The sequence below is a fragment of the Triplophysa rosa genome, linkage group LG5 (genome assembly GCF_024868665.1).
Source record: "Triplophysa rosa linkage group LG5, Trosa_1v2, whole genome shotgun sequence".
Classification (NCBI taxonomy): Eukaryota; Metazoa; Chordata; class Actinopteri; order Cypriniformes; family Nemacheilidae; genus Triplophysa; species Triplophysa rosa.
In genome coordinates this window covers 5,668,918-5,687,005 of record NC_079894.1, presented here as the reverse complement: position 1 = coordinate 5,687,005, position 18,088 = coordinate 5,668,918, and the positions used below count along the sequence as shown (strand labels likewise).

General features: G+C 38.1%; 1 protein-coding gene across 4 annotated transcripts in view; it reads right to left on the bottom strand.

Annotated features, from left to right (window-relative positions):
• The window catches only part of asap1a (ArfGAP with SH3 domain, ankyrin repeat and PH domain 1a), a 50,782-nt gene that overhangs the window by 11,910 nt on the left and 20,784 nt on the right, over window positions 1–18,088 (bottom strand). For 3 of the 4 annotated variants that reach the window (XM_057333907.1, XM_057333908.1, XM_057333910.1), the window contains 14 exons: window positions 17,606–17,678; window positions 13,215–13,360; window positions 12,302–12,376; window positions 8,996–9,045; window positions 8,667–8,796; window positions 8,136–8,221; window positions 7,750–7,825; window positions 6,886–6,972; window positions 6,244–6,252; window positions 5,361–5,461; window positions 5,094–5,163; window positions 3,282–3,369; window positions 3,069–3,117; window positions 2,629–2,792 (listed from right to left, as the gene is read on the bottom strand). In XM_057333907.1, coding sequence (XP_057189890.1) covers window positions 2,629–2,792; window positions 3,069–3,117; window positions 3,282–3,369; window positions 5,094–5,163; window positions 5,361–5,461; window positions 6,244–6,252; window positions 6,886–6,972; window positions 7,750–7,825; window positions 8,136–8,221; window positions 8,667–8,796; window positions 8,996–9,045; window positions 12,302–12,376; window positions 13,215–13,360; window positions 17,606–17,678 — 1,204 coding nt within the window. The remainder of the gene's footprint in view (window positions 1–2,628; window positions 2,793–3,068; window positions 3,118–3,281; window positions 3,370–5,093; window positions 5,164–5,360; window positions 5,462–6,243; window positions 6,253–6,885; window positions 6,973–7,749; window positions 7,826–8,135; window positions 8,222–8,666; window positions 8,797–8,995; window positions 9,046–12,301; window positions 12,377–13,214; window positions 13,361–17,605; window positions 17,679–18,088) is intronic. The other variant, XM_057333909.1, reaches the window with a different exon arrangement.

Here is an 18,088-nt window from a genome sequence, read left to right as displayed (position 1 = left end):
TGCGCGGCTGATGTGTGCGGACATGGATTTCTTCGCGCACTCGTTATGTGCGAATGTGCTGCTTTTACAGGTATGATTTGGTTAGCCTACCACGTTGCATATAGATCAGGTTTTCCGCGATTATCTCTGATAAAAAAGTAAATTGTTAAAACTTAAACTTGAGAAGAAAACTGGGGCCTGGCGGAGTGCCGCTTCTTAACACCAGAAGAGCCGCACACTGAAACAGAACAGAGCGAGACCTCAGCCTATGTGCCGTGTCTCAACCTCGAATTGTCCAACCTGTCAGATTTTCCTACCGCAGGGCAAAATTTAGGCTATAATCTAAACCACATCGACAAAATAAACAGGTAGGATGATTTTACAATGCAAAATACCCTGTCAGATAGTCCTACCAGTTTAAAATGAACACATTAAATAAATTTACATCGTAAATACCCTGTCAGATTACTCTACCAGCATAAAAGAAACATGTATGATTAATTTACAGCGCAACACCCTATAATTGTACTACCAGTACTAAATAAATATGTAGGCCTAGAATGATTTAACAACGAAAATACACAATCAGATTCCCATAGCAGTATAAAATAAACAAGTAGGATGATTTTATAGCGCAAGAAAATGACGTAACATTGTTGTGCGCATGCCTGGTAGGATAATCTGACGGGTATAGAATGAAATTTCGGGACACCAGCCCATTCTAAACCCCTAAACCCTGGCCCCCCCACTAAACATAGCAGCCCCCTCACTTTGTCCACCCTGGTGCCGACTCTGGCTGCAACTAACGATTATTTTGATAATCGATTAGTTGGGCGATTATTTTTTCGATTAATCAAACAAAAAGTTTAATTGGATGTTTTGCTTATAATAACTAAATCAGAGATGGGAAAAGTATACACAACTGAACTCATTTGCCTTCTCCCAAAATGTTGTGTCTCCCTAATTCACACACCAAGGCTGAGTTATGTGCCATATTAGAAGCAGCGGGTGGTTGGCCAAGGAAATATATATATATTTGTTTTGGCATGAAAAGTGAGATATTTGTCATTCAAATGTAGTGAAGTACAGTAAAAGTATCCAGAAAAAAATAATACGTAAGTATAGTATAGATACTCAAAAAGTGTACTTAATTATAGTAGCCTACTCAAGTAAATGTAGCCTACTTTGTTACGTCCCTCCTCTGAACTAAATAAACCCTCAGATCAGGGTATTTAGCCTTATGTACTTGGGTTTGACTAATATAATCTTTAATTTTGTCATTTAAAACACCTTTCCCCTTTAAACTTTAAAACTGCGCGGCTTGAAGAGATGCATGCAAAACACATCAGACTTAAAAACTGCGCAACTTGTGCCGCATGGAAAGACTTTAAGGGTGTGTTCACATATGCCATGTTTGGTTCGATTAAAACGGACTCTGGTGCGATTGCTCTGTTGGTGCGGTTTATTTGTGCAAGTGTGAACGCTGCCACCCGAACCTTGGTGCGCACCAAACAAGCAGACCGAGACCGCTGAAAACGTGGGTCTCGGCCCACTTTCAAATGTGACCCTGGACAACAAAACCAGTCTTATGGGTCAATTTTTACACAATCTGAAAGCTGAATAAATAAACTTTCTATAGATATATGAGTTGTTACAATAGGACAATATCTGGCTGAGATACAACCGTTTAAAACTCTGGAATCTGAGAGCGCAAAAAAATCAAAATATTGAGAAAATTGCCTTTGAAGTTGTTAATCAGGGGCACTGTGGCAGACCATCCACTCACAAAAATAAAGTTTTTATATATTTAAGGTAGGAAATTTACAAAATATCTTCATGGAACATGATCTTTACTTAATATCCTAATGTTTTTTGGCATAACAGAAAAATCGATAATTTTGACCCACACAATGTATTTTTGTCTTTTATTAAAAATGTTCCCGTGCTACTTAAGACTGGTTTTGTGATCCAGGGTCACAAATGAACTCTGGCGCGGTTCGATTGCAATATGAACGCAACACGGACCAAAGGCATCAAACTGAACCAAAAACAGGAAGTGATAACAATATACGAGCCGAAAATCAAATTATTTGGTAATATAAAAGGGATGTAACGGAGGAATCCCTGGCGCCGTTTTGACTGCTTTAAACATTTCACGAGGTCTTATCGGCTTGCTAAAAATACCCTCATATGTGCAGGCATACACTGAGCATGTATAACCCGGCAAACAGCATTGTTTTGGATGTCCGGTAAGTTCCGTTTTAAAATATAAATCATAAAAGCGGTCCAATCACGTTGCGACTTTACACGTAAGCCTTTAGGTTCGATATCTGGTATCTATATTTGGTCCGGACCAAAATAACCAAAAGAACCATACTACAAATATGAACGCACCCTAAAACTGCGTACCTGGCGCTGCCCGGACGGAGAGACATGTTGGACTTTAAAACTGCGCAGCTCATGCAGCACGGAGGGACCCGTAAACGGTCATTTTAAAAGGGAAGAAGACGCGCTTGATTTATAACTGCGCAGCTCGCAAGTGACGTCACAGACCAACTAATCGATAATGAAATTCGTTGCTAACTATTTTCGTCATCGATTATTATCGATTTTATCGATCAGTTGTTGCAGCCCTAATCTTGAGCTCACCTGGTGCTCCACAGTCACAGCAGACTTCATTTCCAGGCATGCGTAGCACGTCTTCGATGATGGCTTTGGTCAAGTCTTCCAGACTGTCATCCCCAGCGCTCTGTTCTCCACGGAAGGCCATGTTCAGAGCCTCCTCCTTGCTGTTAGTCAGCACTGAGATCCATCTGCACATCACACGTGCAAGTATATGTGCATTAATGTCTTGCAAGCTAACACAGATGGATGCAATGTAATGTGAAAAACATTGCTGACACGCAAAGACAAATGTTGTTTATATACAAGTTCTAAATCAAGCTGAATATGCTGATGATTTTTATTTGTCCATTAACTTCTCATTTTGGTTTTGAGGGTCTATGTCATGTGTTTTCTTTTACGACTCCTGCTTGTCGTGTGACCCTAATATGCATTTTATATTGAAAAGCATCAAGATTCACACTTACATCACAAACTCCTGTTCATCCTCTGCCTGGAAATGATAAGTTCTATTATCTGAAGAGAGAAAGAGATGGTGCTATTATGGAAGAAGTGCATTATGTTATCAGTCACTGTGCACTGCTTTTAGTGCGTAATGGAGTTAGTCTAGCTAGCACTTGGCATGGATGAAAGTACTCTGAAGTGTGTCAGGGAGAAATTGTTGCCTCACGGCCACTCACGGGAGATCAGGTCAAAGCACTTCTTATCCTCTCCGCTGGGTTTAACCTGGCAGGTCAGCAGATTCAGTCTCACCGGCTGCCTGTTGGACTGGACAAGGAAAATGGACAATTACAGAGTGAGTAAGTGACCCGCAGTTCAACGGACACGTCACATCTGACTAGGGCTGTAACGATTAACTCTGATACTGATCTCACGATGCGATTTTTTCACGGTTTTACAAAATTAGAAATGAACAACTACCCTTTTATTATTTCGCAAACGCTGCACATTTCTTTGTAAACATAAAAATCTTTTGTCAAATAAAACTAAATTGCAATTTTAAAACAAATCCCAAATCAAATTAAAAACGAATAATACGAGTCTCTTTAATAAAAACCAACTAAGAATTTGTCTGTGGTTTTTCTAACTTTTTTTAAAGCAATATCCGCATATCCACTTTTACCTAGTTTGCAGTAAACACAGCGGCCCCTGCTGTTCAAAACATGTATTGCGATTCATTTAACATCTCAACCGACTTGAATTGTCACATATTATAATCGATTTTCAAGCGGCTCGTGGTGAATCGTTACAGAGTCTGTCATTTATATTAGACCACTTTAGTGAATCAAATAATAGAAGTTAACTCGTCCTAATTTGTAGTCACTGATGCAAAGGGTTTACAAGATACTGTAGTTAATATTAACCCGTATAGTCCACAGTAATAATGTTTAGCATATGATATGTACAAGCTTATTATAACAACCATGATGACATGTTCTGTTTTTGAAACATTACTAAAAAACATTCTGTCTGTTTCAGAATGGATCGCATTTATATAGACAGAGCTAATGGCAGAAAAGCGCATCACATTAAATCAGGAATATTGAGTGTGAAATGCAATGGCTCCTCACAGTGTCTGCCGAGCAACACATGACAACAGAAAACTCATACACCACCTGGGGCCGGAGCGTGCTGGGTCTCGTTCGCTAATATTAGTGTATGAGTCACATCGCACCGGGTGCGCGTTTCTATGGTAACAGGGCAACCTTATGGTAACCCACACACCCCAGATTTTTGAGTGCTGAAGTGAGACAACTTTTAAGGTTAATACAAATTTGGGCAGCTGTGGTGCTTCGCTGTGTTTATATAAACAGTTTGAAAGCGCATCTATTATTAAACAATTAAACAGAACTTTCTATGAATATATAAGTAATTGTCAAGTTTTTTGAGACTCAACACCAAGTAACCAAGAACCTTTTTTAAACCCATTTATATACTTGCTTCTGATTGGTTGCTGTGTTCTTTAGGGCTGTCAAACGATTAATCGCATCCAAAATAAAACGTTTGTGTTTATATATGTCTGTGTACTGTGCGTATTAATTTTGTGTGTATAAAAACATACACATACATGCATAAATTTAAGAAAAATATAAAAATGAATAAACGTTTTATATAATTTAAATAATTGGTAAATATAAAGAAATACATGTAAATATTTCCTAAACATGTATACATGAATGTGTTTATAAATGCAAAATTAATATGCACAGTACACAGACATATATTATGTAAACACAAACCTTTATTCTGCATGCGACTCATGCATTCAAACTGCACACGTTATCATCATGTGTGTTCCCCAGAAATTCAACCAATGAACTTTGCATTGCTAATGCAATGCTATACCAATAGAGCTACAGAAACATGATGGTACAAGACCCATCTTGTTATTCAGCTGAGCACCACAGCTCAATGTACCAAAACATTTGCATTACGAGGAAAACTTGGGTTGTGCCAGTATAAAGAATTCTGGGTAATAGCGTAATACTCACTGTGGCATGAGAGATAGTAAGGATGCCATTCTTCACTGAACACTTCCTCCTCTGCCACACCTTACGGATCCTATAGGAGAAAATATCTTTCGGATCATCTCAAAGATAAATGGAAAAGGAAACTTGTAGTTATTTAATGTTTATTTGCTCAGTTAAAGTGCTGCCAGTCCCATTAGGCACTGTTAAAAGGCAATTAAGTGGCACACTACACAGAATGTCTAAAAAAACATTTGACTGCATTCAACTTGGATTAGTGTGCAAACCCACCCATCACTCTTCTTGAAGAGATAGCCTTTCTTCTCACTGCCAAACTCTTTATTGCCCTGCAGCTGGTGCATACTGTAGCCGCTCTGCTTGCTCTGAGAATCCTGCACATCATCACACACACGCACACACATAATCTCATTCACTGCCATGTTTCACACTGTACTGAACACATATAAACACTGTGATACGCTGTTGTAACCTATTTCATCTAAAAAAATCAGAATAAATGAAATTTCAATGAATAAAACATCTACAGTGGTGTCCAACATCTGAGACCACTAAACTAAAGTATTTTGAAGAACTTTCAGGAAATGTCATCAAATTGGAGACGCAGGCTGTGCTTCCATGCTTCCCATTGTAATACGTTGTCATTTGCATACTTGGAACGTTCTCAAAGCGTTCTTCAATAACACAGATCGTCGGTTCTGCACAAGCGTGTGCCAACTTAAATCCGTGTCGCCACTAAAGCCAAAGCGAGAACAATTACTATGAAAACATGAACTTTTGATTTAAATTGCTAAAAACAGAGGAAGATTTTCGGTCACCAAACAGATCTCATCCCCCATTTACTGCCATAGTAGGAAAAATAAATACTATGGGAGTCAACGGGGGATGAGATCTGTTTGGTTACTGACATTCTTCCAAATATCTTCCTTTGTGTTCATCAGAACAAAGACATTTCTACAGGTTTGGAACAACATGAGGGTGCGTAAATGATGACAGAATTTTCATTTTTGGGTGAACTGTCCCTTTAAGATGACTGATCATTTGTAATAACAAAGCATTTTCACTAGTGGTCTCAGATGTTTGGACCCACCCAGTATAATAGAGGATGGTAAAACAAGCTTCCTGGCAACATCACACATCTATTTGATGGACTTACTCTCCTAGACTTCATTTGGAAGGCAGTGAAAGAGAAAGAGGAGAAGGAGTTAGAAACGCAGACGTCTGATTATCATTGCAATGCACAGAATGAAAATGCGAGCGAACGCAACGTTACAATCGTCCGAGGATAATACAAACACAGAGCATTGTTATTCATTCTAGAGCAGGAACGTTCTGTTCAAATGGACATCGATTCCAAACAAAACACATAAAAGATCAAACGCTGGGCTCTACAAAAGAGCTCGTGTTGTCAGTGCCTGACCCTAATGTCCACATTCCCTTTCTTCCATGAGAACGTGTACGCTCGCATAAAACCACTGAAAACCCACTTCACGTGTCTCTCAGAGGCTCTTAATGGCATGACACACATTGGAAATGGAAAGCGAATTCACATCAGAACTCGTTTGGACTTTTTGCACCTAGAACTGTTACCACAGGGTCATTCTCACTATGGGTAAAAGTAGGGATGCGCACCAATTTTCATTCTAATAATTTGAATAATACACCAATGCTGGGTAAAATCGGCAAAAGCAGGATTTTATCATTCAGGGCTGAACATGGTGTTTATTCTCTGTGATCAAAGTCAAAAGGATCTTAACATGCCGTTGTGGATTAAAGACAGAGGTCATACGGTATCTACCTCTTTCTGGTCCAGCTGTAAAGAAGACTTGATGAGATCTCTGAGAGCAGTGAGCTGTTTTTTCTCCTCATCCTGGGTCTGTTTTATCTGACAACAAAGAATTACAGTGTTATTACATACGGCCACATAAACAACGCTGCATTTCTAGAGGTTTTCATAACACTGAAAACTCTCTGGTCGAGACACAGACATTTATTACTTTTTGGAAAGAACAGTTTATTTCAGTTTCATTTTTGTACATCAATAATGTTTAATGCTAAATATACTATCTAATACACATATAGGTTATCTAATATACCAAAGGATTGCACCATACAGATAGGTCAGATGTTAATATTTGTGAAGATTTTAAAGCATAGTTTTCTATAGTCAGGTAAGCGAATTGTCAAATTCATAACGCTCCATATTTCACATAAATGGGCATGAAAATAAAATAAATATAGTAAAATATATTTATACCATTTTTTGTAAATTTTATAAAATACAGTAACTATTTAGAGGTCTATGAAGAGCCGTCCCTTCTTTATTCGTTGGGTAATATTGCTTCTGGTTTGCACATTTTAAGTCACAGAAATTCTCCAAAGTATGTCGTCTCTCAAAAACATGCATCCATTTTGGTCACATCCATAACACGTGAATTTTTCTCTCTTTTAAAATAGGAAACTTGTCCATAGACTGATTTTTTTTATATCTGGACTCATAGTAAAATATAAACAGACGATTCACTATATTGGTAATAAATACATTCTCTGAGAATTCATATTTCAAGTTTTGACACAAAATGTTACATCCATAAAGCTGAAATTGCCCAGAACTAAAAACTGTTCTGATCTTAACAAAAGATATGAAGGATGGGTAACTTACATTATAAAGATCCGCTGCTAACTTCTCGATGTACTGCTTCAATTTATCAGCCGTTTTCAAGCCATCCTGGAAAAAACTGCGAATAGACATCAACTCTGTTAAAGCATGTACTGTATAAAGGCAGCTGATTATATTTCAGGTTAATAGTGATTCATCTCATCCAGATTAGAAGTCATTTTATGTAAACGCAAACATTTATTCTGAATGCGATTAATCGATTGACAGGCCTAATTTCAGGATTATGTCAAATAAACGGATCTAATGCAATTTTCAAACCGCAATTCACACCGTGCTTATCTAAAACTGCACTGGTACTAATCTAAAAGCTTTTCCTTAGGAATTAAAACAGTGACACTATTGAGAAAACTGAATTCTGGGATACTTACTTGCACTGTGCATGATAATACTTGATGAGATTCTGGAGGAGATCCACTCCCTTCTTGGTTTTAATCTCGTTCACTTTGATCAGGTACTGTTGGAAACCGTGAGCAACACAATACGCATAAGACGTGTGCAAACCGACATTACCAACATCCTTCAAAATATATTTTGTTGTGTTTTGTGGAAGAAAGAAAGTCATGCGTGTTTGCAATGACAAGAGGGTGTATAAATGATGACAGTTTTATTTTTGGCTGAACTATCCCTTTACCAAAATAAAATCATTCTGATCCTAACAACTGCACCAGACAGATATAAATGTTAATGTCTAGTGTCTACACTGCATTGTTGTGTGACAGATATGAGCGCATCTCAAAAATCTCTTGGCTCTCCAAAACGTCTCAAGTGAGCACAGCCATCATGATGGAGTAAAACAAAAGTCAACCCAAACTTGCTGAACAATCAAAATCCCTCTCAAGCTAACTCTGAACAAAACTACACAAAGAAAGTTCAACAAAGTTTGATTCCCACACACACACCTCACACATCTGCAGTTGAAAGATGCGTCGTTCTTTCTCCATCTCCTCCGCAATCTCTGCGCCGGTGATCTCCGTGCGGATCATACCGTGCTGCTTGGCGTGTTCCCTTTTTTCCTTTTCGATCTTTGTGCTACAGTAAACGCAGAAATCCATCACAACAGAGAAACAACAAACTGCGTTTGGTTTATCTTGCAATTACCATCGTCTCGCCATAATATTGATATATTGTGCTGCCATAAAACCGCCGTACATCACCGCATTACATTAAACAACCATTTAAATAAACAGAGCGGAGAATATAAACCCAGTTACTCCACAAAGATACTTACAACTTGGTCTCGTAGTCTTTCCAGGCCTTGTCAAATGGCTTTTTAAGATCCTGTGTTGCGGGAAAATGAAATAAATAGTGCGGGAAGAAATTAGGTTTACTGCGCAGAGTTATAGACATTTTTCACAGCTGTTAAACTAAACACATTATTACACAATATAAAGCACCACAAAGCAATCTAAATTTCAGCAGATAACGTATTATCTGAACATTACCCTGAAACGCAGACCGCAAATGTGCAGTAGTGGGACTAATATAGACTTTTGGTAATCCAAGTGCTTTATCAGGTTTGGTTAGTCTCAGCAACCTATTCTCTGAATGTAATAATGTTATTCACATGGTTCTTAATCTTTACCTAAAGTGTGTCAGCAGCTCGCCAGATCTTATCCTGAGCACTTTTATGTTTTTGTGCCACACTACATGGCTTTAATTTGATAAAACAGTCACTACTCCAACAAGCAACAGCCTTTTCTCAAACTACCGGTCAAAAGTTTTCGAACACTTACCCACTCACTTATTCATATTTATTCCACATTTTAGAATAGTAAGATCATCAACACTGTGGAATGCCACAGAAGCAACTATGAGGATTACGTTTCAACTACAAAATCTAAACAATAAAGAAAATATTTTTTATATATTAGCATCTTCAATGTAGTCACCTTTGCCTAAAATTTGCAGAAATGTTCTCTTGCCATTCTATCATGCCACTTCTTGGGGTTTCAAGATGTTTTTTTTAACATTATTAAAGGAGTTCCCATCTATTCTGAGCTCTTATTGGTTGCTCTTTTTTCATTATTTAGTCAAAGTCATCCATTTCAAAGACATTTTTTATTTTAAAAAATTATATTAGTTTATAATGAAAAACGTTTATATTTGCACAATTATTTATTTTGTCTATAAAACTTATTTCATACATTTAAGCATACGCCTTTAAATGAAACATTTTACACAAGTGTTCGAAAACTTTTGACCGGTAGTGTATTAATATTTTACCACATTTTAAAATAATAGTAATCTCAAAGCAAGGGAATAACACAGATATACATACAAACAAGGCATTTTGTTGTAACTAAACAAAATTCTAAATAAATAGTGGTCGATTGATCTGAGTTTTTAATGGCTGATGTTGATACCAATACTACTAAAAAGCACTGTTGCCGATTGGCCGATAAGAGGCTGATATAACACAAAAGCAATAAGAGTTAATTAACTAAATGAACAATTATTGTGTATTACATGGCTAGTGAGTAGACTTGGAACCATGAAAGACATTACATTAAAGTGATAGTTCACCCAAAAATGAAAATTCTATCATTTACTCACCTTCGAGTTGTTCCAAATCTGTATACATGTCTTTGTTCTGATGAACACAGAGAATGCTTTTAACCCGACAGATTTTGCCCCCATTGACTACCACAGTAGGAAAAAATACAATGGTAGTCAAAAGTGCCCCAGAACTGTTTGCTGTTTTTCCTACTATGGGAGTCAATGGGGGGCAGAATCTGTCTGGTTATAAGCATTCTTCCAAATATCTTTCTCTGTGTTCATCAGAACAAAGACATTTATACAGATTTGGAACAACTCAAAGGTGAGTAAATGATGACAGAATTTTCATTTTTGGGTGAAGTATCCCTTTAATTTCGGGCAGCTAAATGTGGCTAAATATGAATAAAATATATGGGAATTTAAATGTATTATCAGTACTTACTATACAATATTTGTATCTCATCCACCTCACATGACCTATTTTACTGTGGTCACTTTGCTATTGTCTGGCTTTTTATATGTCTGGCTTTACATCCGAGTGGCCTTTTTATAATGTGTATAACGCATAAGTGGGTGAACAGAAAAAATTGCAGATGCCGATAATTAAAAAATCCAAATATCGACCCAATGTCAGACTATCACTAAAAATAATTCAAAACCAGTGTTGGGTGTAACTAGTTACTAAGTAATTAGTTACTGTAATTTAATTACTTTTCCCTTAAAAAAGTAAAGTAAGGGATTACTCTTGTTTGTTCTGTAATTAAATTACCGTTACTTCTGATGTAACTGAATTAAATACTGTGTAATGTATACAATAGTGGAATTGACATTAAAATTCAAAATCTAACTTTAAAATGCATGCATTAATGTATCTTTCTCACATTTGTTATACAAGTCAGTTAATAATTGTACTTTATGTAGTTTTATATGATTTATTTGAATGAATTGAGAGTCATTTTATGTCTATCCTTGACTCACTTAACTCATCAAGGTTGATATAGGATATAGAAAGTAATTAGTAATAAGTATTTAAATGCTTTTTGTAGAGAGTAATTTGTGCAGAAATCTAATTACACTATTGAATGTGTAATTAGTAACTAGTAATTAATTACTTTTTCAGAGTAACTTACCCAACACTGTTCAAAACTATGTTCCTACAGTGCCAACATGTTTGCACAGTTTTTGTCTTAAAAATGTATATCAAACTGTGTTTCTCTGTAATGCTGATGCAACTAAATACAAAACCCCCTTGTTCTGTGTTTTGTCCTCATTTCCTCAAACAATTTATGAGTCCTGAGCGAGTCCTGGTTACACATACAGGAGCATTAGCGTGGGTGCTTGTTAATGCTTTATGAAGCATCTGTTCCTGCTCAGGAAAGATTTTAGAGAGTGCTGATAATGTCCTCCAGGGACGTCACTTATTCCCTTCAGCTGCCTTTGCCGCTGTCAATAAGGGCATCAGAGAATGTTACATTTCCTCTAAGTAAGAGAATGAAAGACAGAGAGAGATGCACGGCGTTTGAGAAATAAGAGCAATCGAGTGGGGGCCGGTTGGCATGTATTTTCAGTCTAGTGAACAAAAAAGTGAAGCCTCATCACTTCCACTCAGAAATTTAGCTGATGCTGCAAAGGCTCTTAGCCCGGGTCACGATAATGTGAAAACAATCAGACGGCCCTTTCAAAAACAAGCAGGCACGTCAGACGGCCCTACACTTTACGTAATTCTCACCATCGCTATATGTTTGAGATCAACAACAGGCTGACAGGAGCGGCCCGTCTGACGCCTGAGCTCTTTACCGCAGTCAGCCGGTAAACATTTAGAAACACTCCCACACCGTTATGTAGCGCTAACAGTGTTCTGTCCTAAAGGACGTCGGCAAAAAAGGGCCCTGTAATTTAACTCCGGCGAGATTTACGGTGTATGTTTTTGGATCCAAGGAGAGTCATTTAAGGCGGGTATGAGGCAGTAAATCTGTGTGCTCTTCAGAGAGGGGCCTTTCCAATTAGTGCGGTCCGACGGCAGGGTTTTCAATCTTACCCCCTTCACTCCTTTCAGATCTCCTTTCAGCAGAGAGTCCAGGGTGAAGATGACATTGTGACTGAGGCTCTGAAGCTGAAGAGACAGGAGAAACACTCACACACAGCTGGACACTCAACTAATAATCACATCTATAATAAAAACATCTATAATCCGACCACTGGCCTTACACAAACATTCACTTCATGTTTGTTCATAGCGCATGTTTATTATTACTTTAAGTTATTACGCTGTGCCGCCCGCTTGTCTGGTAAATTTCCAGTGTAAATATATTCAAATAAACATGTTTACAAACTGGAAGCAATAGATACTATTCATAGACATTCACCGTTGTAAATAATTGAAAATTCTTTCATCACTTACTCGCGCTCATGTCATTCCAAACCCGTATGACTTTCTTTCCTCTGTAGAACACAAAAGATGATATTTTGAAGAATGCTGGTAACCGGACAACACTGACCCCCATTGACTTCCATTGTATGGACAAAAAACAGACATTTCTTAAAATATCTTCTTTTGTGTTCCACAGAAGAAAGAGTCAAACACATGTTTTGAACGACGCTAGGGTGAACAAATGATGACAGAGTTTGCATTTAAATCTCTTTTGCCTCTCTGTCGCGACCTCTGTTTAAAACATCAAACTGCAGGTTACTCTATGTTCTTTTACACAGATGAAAATAAAATGATGTTAAACTGAATTATAACCATGAATTAAAACAAAGCTCAATTTATAAATCTTCATTATGATATCTTTATTAAGGTCAAGTGATAAAGTGAAGCATTCCGTAACCGAAAAGGTTCTAGTTTCTTAAATGTTTCAAATAAAACCGTAACAGACTTAAAAGAAAACCTACACCTTTAAAAACAATCTGGAGCGTGAAGAGGAATGTTGTTATAGTCTCTTATTCCTCACCAGGTTCTTGAGCAGAGCGGCCAGTTCTTTGATGAGGCCTGAGAACTTGATGAAGGCTGTTCCCAGATCAGAGTTATCTCGGCTGATAAAGTTGCTGCCAAACTTGTCCAACGCCTGACCGTAGTTCTCTTCATTCTGCACATGCTCTGTGGGACAGAAGAAGAGACATTACACATAAATGATGATAAAAAATCATGCCAAATTCATAGTAATGCACCTGTGCTTAAACACAGAATTCCCTGTCTCACGAATTCCCTCCTCATTCCTCAATTAGGACAGCATCCTGTGTGAATCCCCATCCACAGGATGCTAAATAAACCAGTAATGGCTTTTCCAATACACGAAAGAGTTTACGTTTCAATCCCACTGAGACAGTCACGGCATGAAGACCGCAGGGTCTTTTCACAAACTGTAAAGTCTCATGCTACATCAGAGGCATGAAAAGTTGTTTGTAATATTAAAATGATGCATGAACAGTGTGTAAACTAATCTCCAGCTCATTAGAACACCGCTGTATCACCGGCCTCTGGGATTAACACGGCTGTCCCTGCACCTCTGACCCAAAGCCCCCGGCCCACAGCAGAGTCATTATAAGGTCGTTTGTCGTGTTTGAGATCCGGTGCCCTGACACAGGGTGTCATCACCTTCACTAAACAACCAGCTGGGAGAGTTTACTGCGTCTTTCTGAACTCAAGAGAGTCGACAGCATGTTAGAGCTGCTCATTCAGGATATTACACTAGCAAAAATCTGTGTTTATGTCTTTTGAGCTCATGTCTAACTGTGTGTCACCCACTGTCAGAAAGGTTAAACAGATTGTACCATGTCACGCTAGCTAGGATTCAACTAGGATTCCCACGTTCTGTTCATTTCCAATTCATTGCATGAATTTTCCTGAACCTTTTCAGTCATTTGTAATTGCTGGATAAGGATTTAGATGCAGACTAGATTCAGATTTGTGACCCTGGAACACAAAACTAGTCATAAGTAAAAAACTCTGTCTCCTCTCCACCAATAAGCTGGTGTGTGGTGGGCGTTCTGGCGCAATGATGCCGTCGCATCATCCAGGTGGATGCTGCACATTGGTGGTGGTTGAGGAGATTCCCCCTTCCTTGCAAAAGCGCTTTGAGTGTCCAGAAAAGCGCTTTATAAATGTAACAAATTATTATTATTATTATTATTATTATAAGTAGCACGGCTATATTTGTAGCAATAGCCAACGATACATTGTATGGGTCAAAATTACAGATGTTTCTTTTATGCCTAAAATCATAAGGATATTAAGTAAAGATCATGTTCCATGAAGTTATTTTGTAAGCTTCCTACCGTAAATATATCAAAACCTTTCGTAATTGAATGCAGAAAAATTGCGAACGAAAATGACCAGAAACGCGCCTACAAACTACACTCGCTGCTGCCCACTCTTTGGGAATGACCCACTCAAGTTTGGCATCTATGTAAAGCTTGGAATTTCTGCTTTCGGGTTCACACAACGTCAATACAGCAGTTAGCCAATAGAGAGCATTAAAACAAACCCGTTTCTTCTTAGCGATGGCCTGCTACAGCGCCTCTGATGGACAACAAAAGGCGATTTTCTCAATGTTTCGATTTTCCTTTCAATTTTGTGACTAATTTCATCAAATGTTCAACTCTTTAAAAAATCCAAATTATCTCACAAATCTTGCAAACTTTTACTTTAAATAATTGCAATATTTAAGAGCAGAATGTATCAAGAATAAAAAGAGTTAATTGTACCACACTGAACTACACTGTAGGGGGCGATTCACATCTCGTGTCTTTGCGCGTGCAAGATCGTTATTTTAAATGTAGGCAGGCACGCGCAAATAGGGAGCGAAGCGATCACAACGCACATTTTTCTAGGCGCGTCGGCACCGCACCGAGATGCGTTTTCCGCGCGGTTTTAACCGCGAAATGTGAATCACCCCTTACAGTAAAGGCTGTTTCCCAATATGTGCTCTTCAGCGACCTTGCGTCCTCGTGTTCTCGCTCTACATCATCATCAACCGTCAAAGTCTTGTTCCAATACTCAAGAAAACAAGTACAGAAAAGGCATGAAAGTACCCAGATGTCTTCTTGATACCGAGGATGGATTGTATTTAAATCTTTATATCTTTGTATTTAAATTTATATCTATAAATAGTAAATTCGAAAATCAGAAAAACAGATTTTGAAATGGTCTCTTATTATTTTTTGTGGCTGTATATAATAATAAAGTAGCAATACAGACACATTTCAGTTGGCTGAGATCTCCTATTATTTTAAATCACCTTGACATTTTTGTACATGAAGAGAATTTGACCATGCAGAGAACCCTGTCAAACAGATCCAAAGAGGACTGTAAGCAAAATCCACAAAAGAATTCACCTGGGAACAAAAGGCCTGTGCTGTGTGTCAGGCGCTGTGGTATGAATCACCTGGAGCTGATTAAAGTGCTTACTACACAGTCACATGTGATTAAGCAGCAAGATCATGACACTGTGGCCTCCTGCGAGGCACACAGCAGAGAGTCGATAGCACAGCAGGAACTGCTTTAAATCCTCCCTGCAGCACATAGCACAAGACGCGACAATCTTCCCCAACAGCAGGACTCAGAGCGGCCACATTCAGCCTTCATTCCCATACAGAGCAGGTGAGGTTTCTAGTTTCTACTGCAGTTTGCTGACTCACGAGGGAGATGTCTCTGCATTGCTGAAGAGACACAGAGGACAAGTGCTCTCTAAGGAATACTGAGGTCACACGGAGGTCAGCCAATACGTCTGATCGAGCACCGCAGCTTGCAAGAGGTCCCACAAACGACATTGCTTAAAATCACCACATGTGGTTATACAATCAATTCATATCAATATTCTATATCGGCATTAAGTAAATAACTCTTGCACCGACCCTGAGCCTGTGTACATCTGTGGCTGTGTCAGAAAACAATGTAATCAATGGTCTACAGGAAATAGTCTGAATTCCAGTACTGGCAGCAATATTTGCATATTTTGCATGTAATCTCTTGTTGGATTAAACCATCAAAGTGTGAAGTGTATGATACAAAAATGAACAAGACACTAAACTTTTATCAGTGAATATGGGTTGTTTTAAGTATACGAAAACATTGACTACAATTATTTATCGATCCTCTTTTGTGGAAATATTTTGTAGTCAATCTCCTGAGCATGTGTTGTGTGTCATTTTTTGTCAAGCCTTCTTAAATTCTGCTCAAAGTAAAGCTTCAGTTGAGTTTACATTCCAAGTACAACTATGCAACGTTTCTAATACATATTTATTAATAAATGTGAGCAAAATATAAAGACGTCCATTGTCCAAAGTTAGATTTGGTTCAATGGCTTATTGAAAGTATAAACATGGGATCTTCAGGAGTAGTTGGAAACAGTTATTTGCTATATATTTTTAACTTGTAATAAGCGTTGTGCACATTAAAGCTACAATTTGTAACTTGTGCCTCACTATCGCCATCTCTGTTTGAAGCAGGATATTTTATGTACTTTACGTATGTTGAAATTGAAGTTAAATTGACATATTCAAAATCGTACCAGCCAATTCAAGTTTTTAATCATTATTATAAGCTTACCTTTGGAGCGCAGTAATGCGATTTACATAATGCCCACTAACTGCATTTTGTTTATTTTTAGCCAAAAAAGTTTTGAACAAACCGTAGTTTTAATTATTTGCTTAGCTATGGCCAAACCTATCCTAAATGTGTTGTCGAGCATTAGACGTAATATTATACTGCCTCTCTGAAACCTTAGAAGCTATCCTTCAAACCACGGCCTATCTGTGATCAGGTCTAGATGCTATAAAGCTCTCATCCAACAGCAGCTGGCCTTTGGCGGCAAAGGGAAACCAAAAACCACCGACACAATGTTAGTACATAGTCTGGAGGATTATTAAGGATAAGAGTGGTGCATTTTCTGACCTTGGATGCTCATTTGCCCCAGAGGGCATGTAAGCTTGCTTTCCTGAATCAACTAGAGGAGACGGAAAGAAGACTAACAGTGTCCATTCAAGAATTCAGTGAAAATGTCACATGTCTAATAAAGATTCCAATGTCACGAGCAAAATGTCAGAAGACACCATGAAAGGCATGTTCGACACCAATCATTTTCTTATATCACCGGACAACCAGGATAAACGGCTGTCAAACACAAACCATTACAACCTTTTGAGAGAAACCAACGGCTGTGGAGATTACATCAATTCTTGTTTCCATAGTAACAATGACTTCTCTGATTGATGGTTCAGAATCATGCCGGGTGTAGTTCTTATTTATTTAGCCAAAAATCCCTTTCTCTTCTGAAAAAAGGATTGTATTTCCTGAACCCTACTGTTGCAGAACAGATAGCATTTAATCTGGGTCAAAACTTACCTTGACCGGAGTTGTAGATAGCTTTGACGGATTTCTTGACTTTCTGTAAAGCTGTTCGGTCTTGGTCCAAAGCCTGGAAAACCAGACAGAAAGAGAAAAAAGGATGAATATAAAAAAGCTCAAATAAGTTTGTGATTCATGTATGATTCATGATGACTGACTACATCAATCTTTGAATTCCACAGGAATGATGTCGCTTTCCACACCTCTAGGGGAATAAACACTGGGAAATCCACAATCACACTGTAACCGTGACAACACAGACACCGCAGAGCCTTGGAGACCTTTTTCTACACTCGGACAGGCCAAGCGAAGGACAAACTGACTGAAATGTTCTCTTTAAGACTGGTGTAACGGACCGGTCTCTTACACTCAATATACTATAAACCAAAGACTCAATGAAATATTTTTTACACGTGTTGGTTTCGAGGCCTTTTATAGGCTAGTGATAACATTTAAGGTTTACATTTTTGCCTGTTGGAC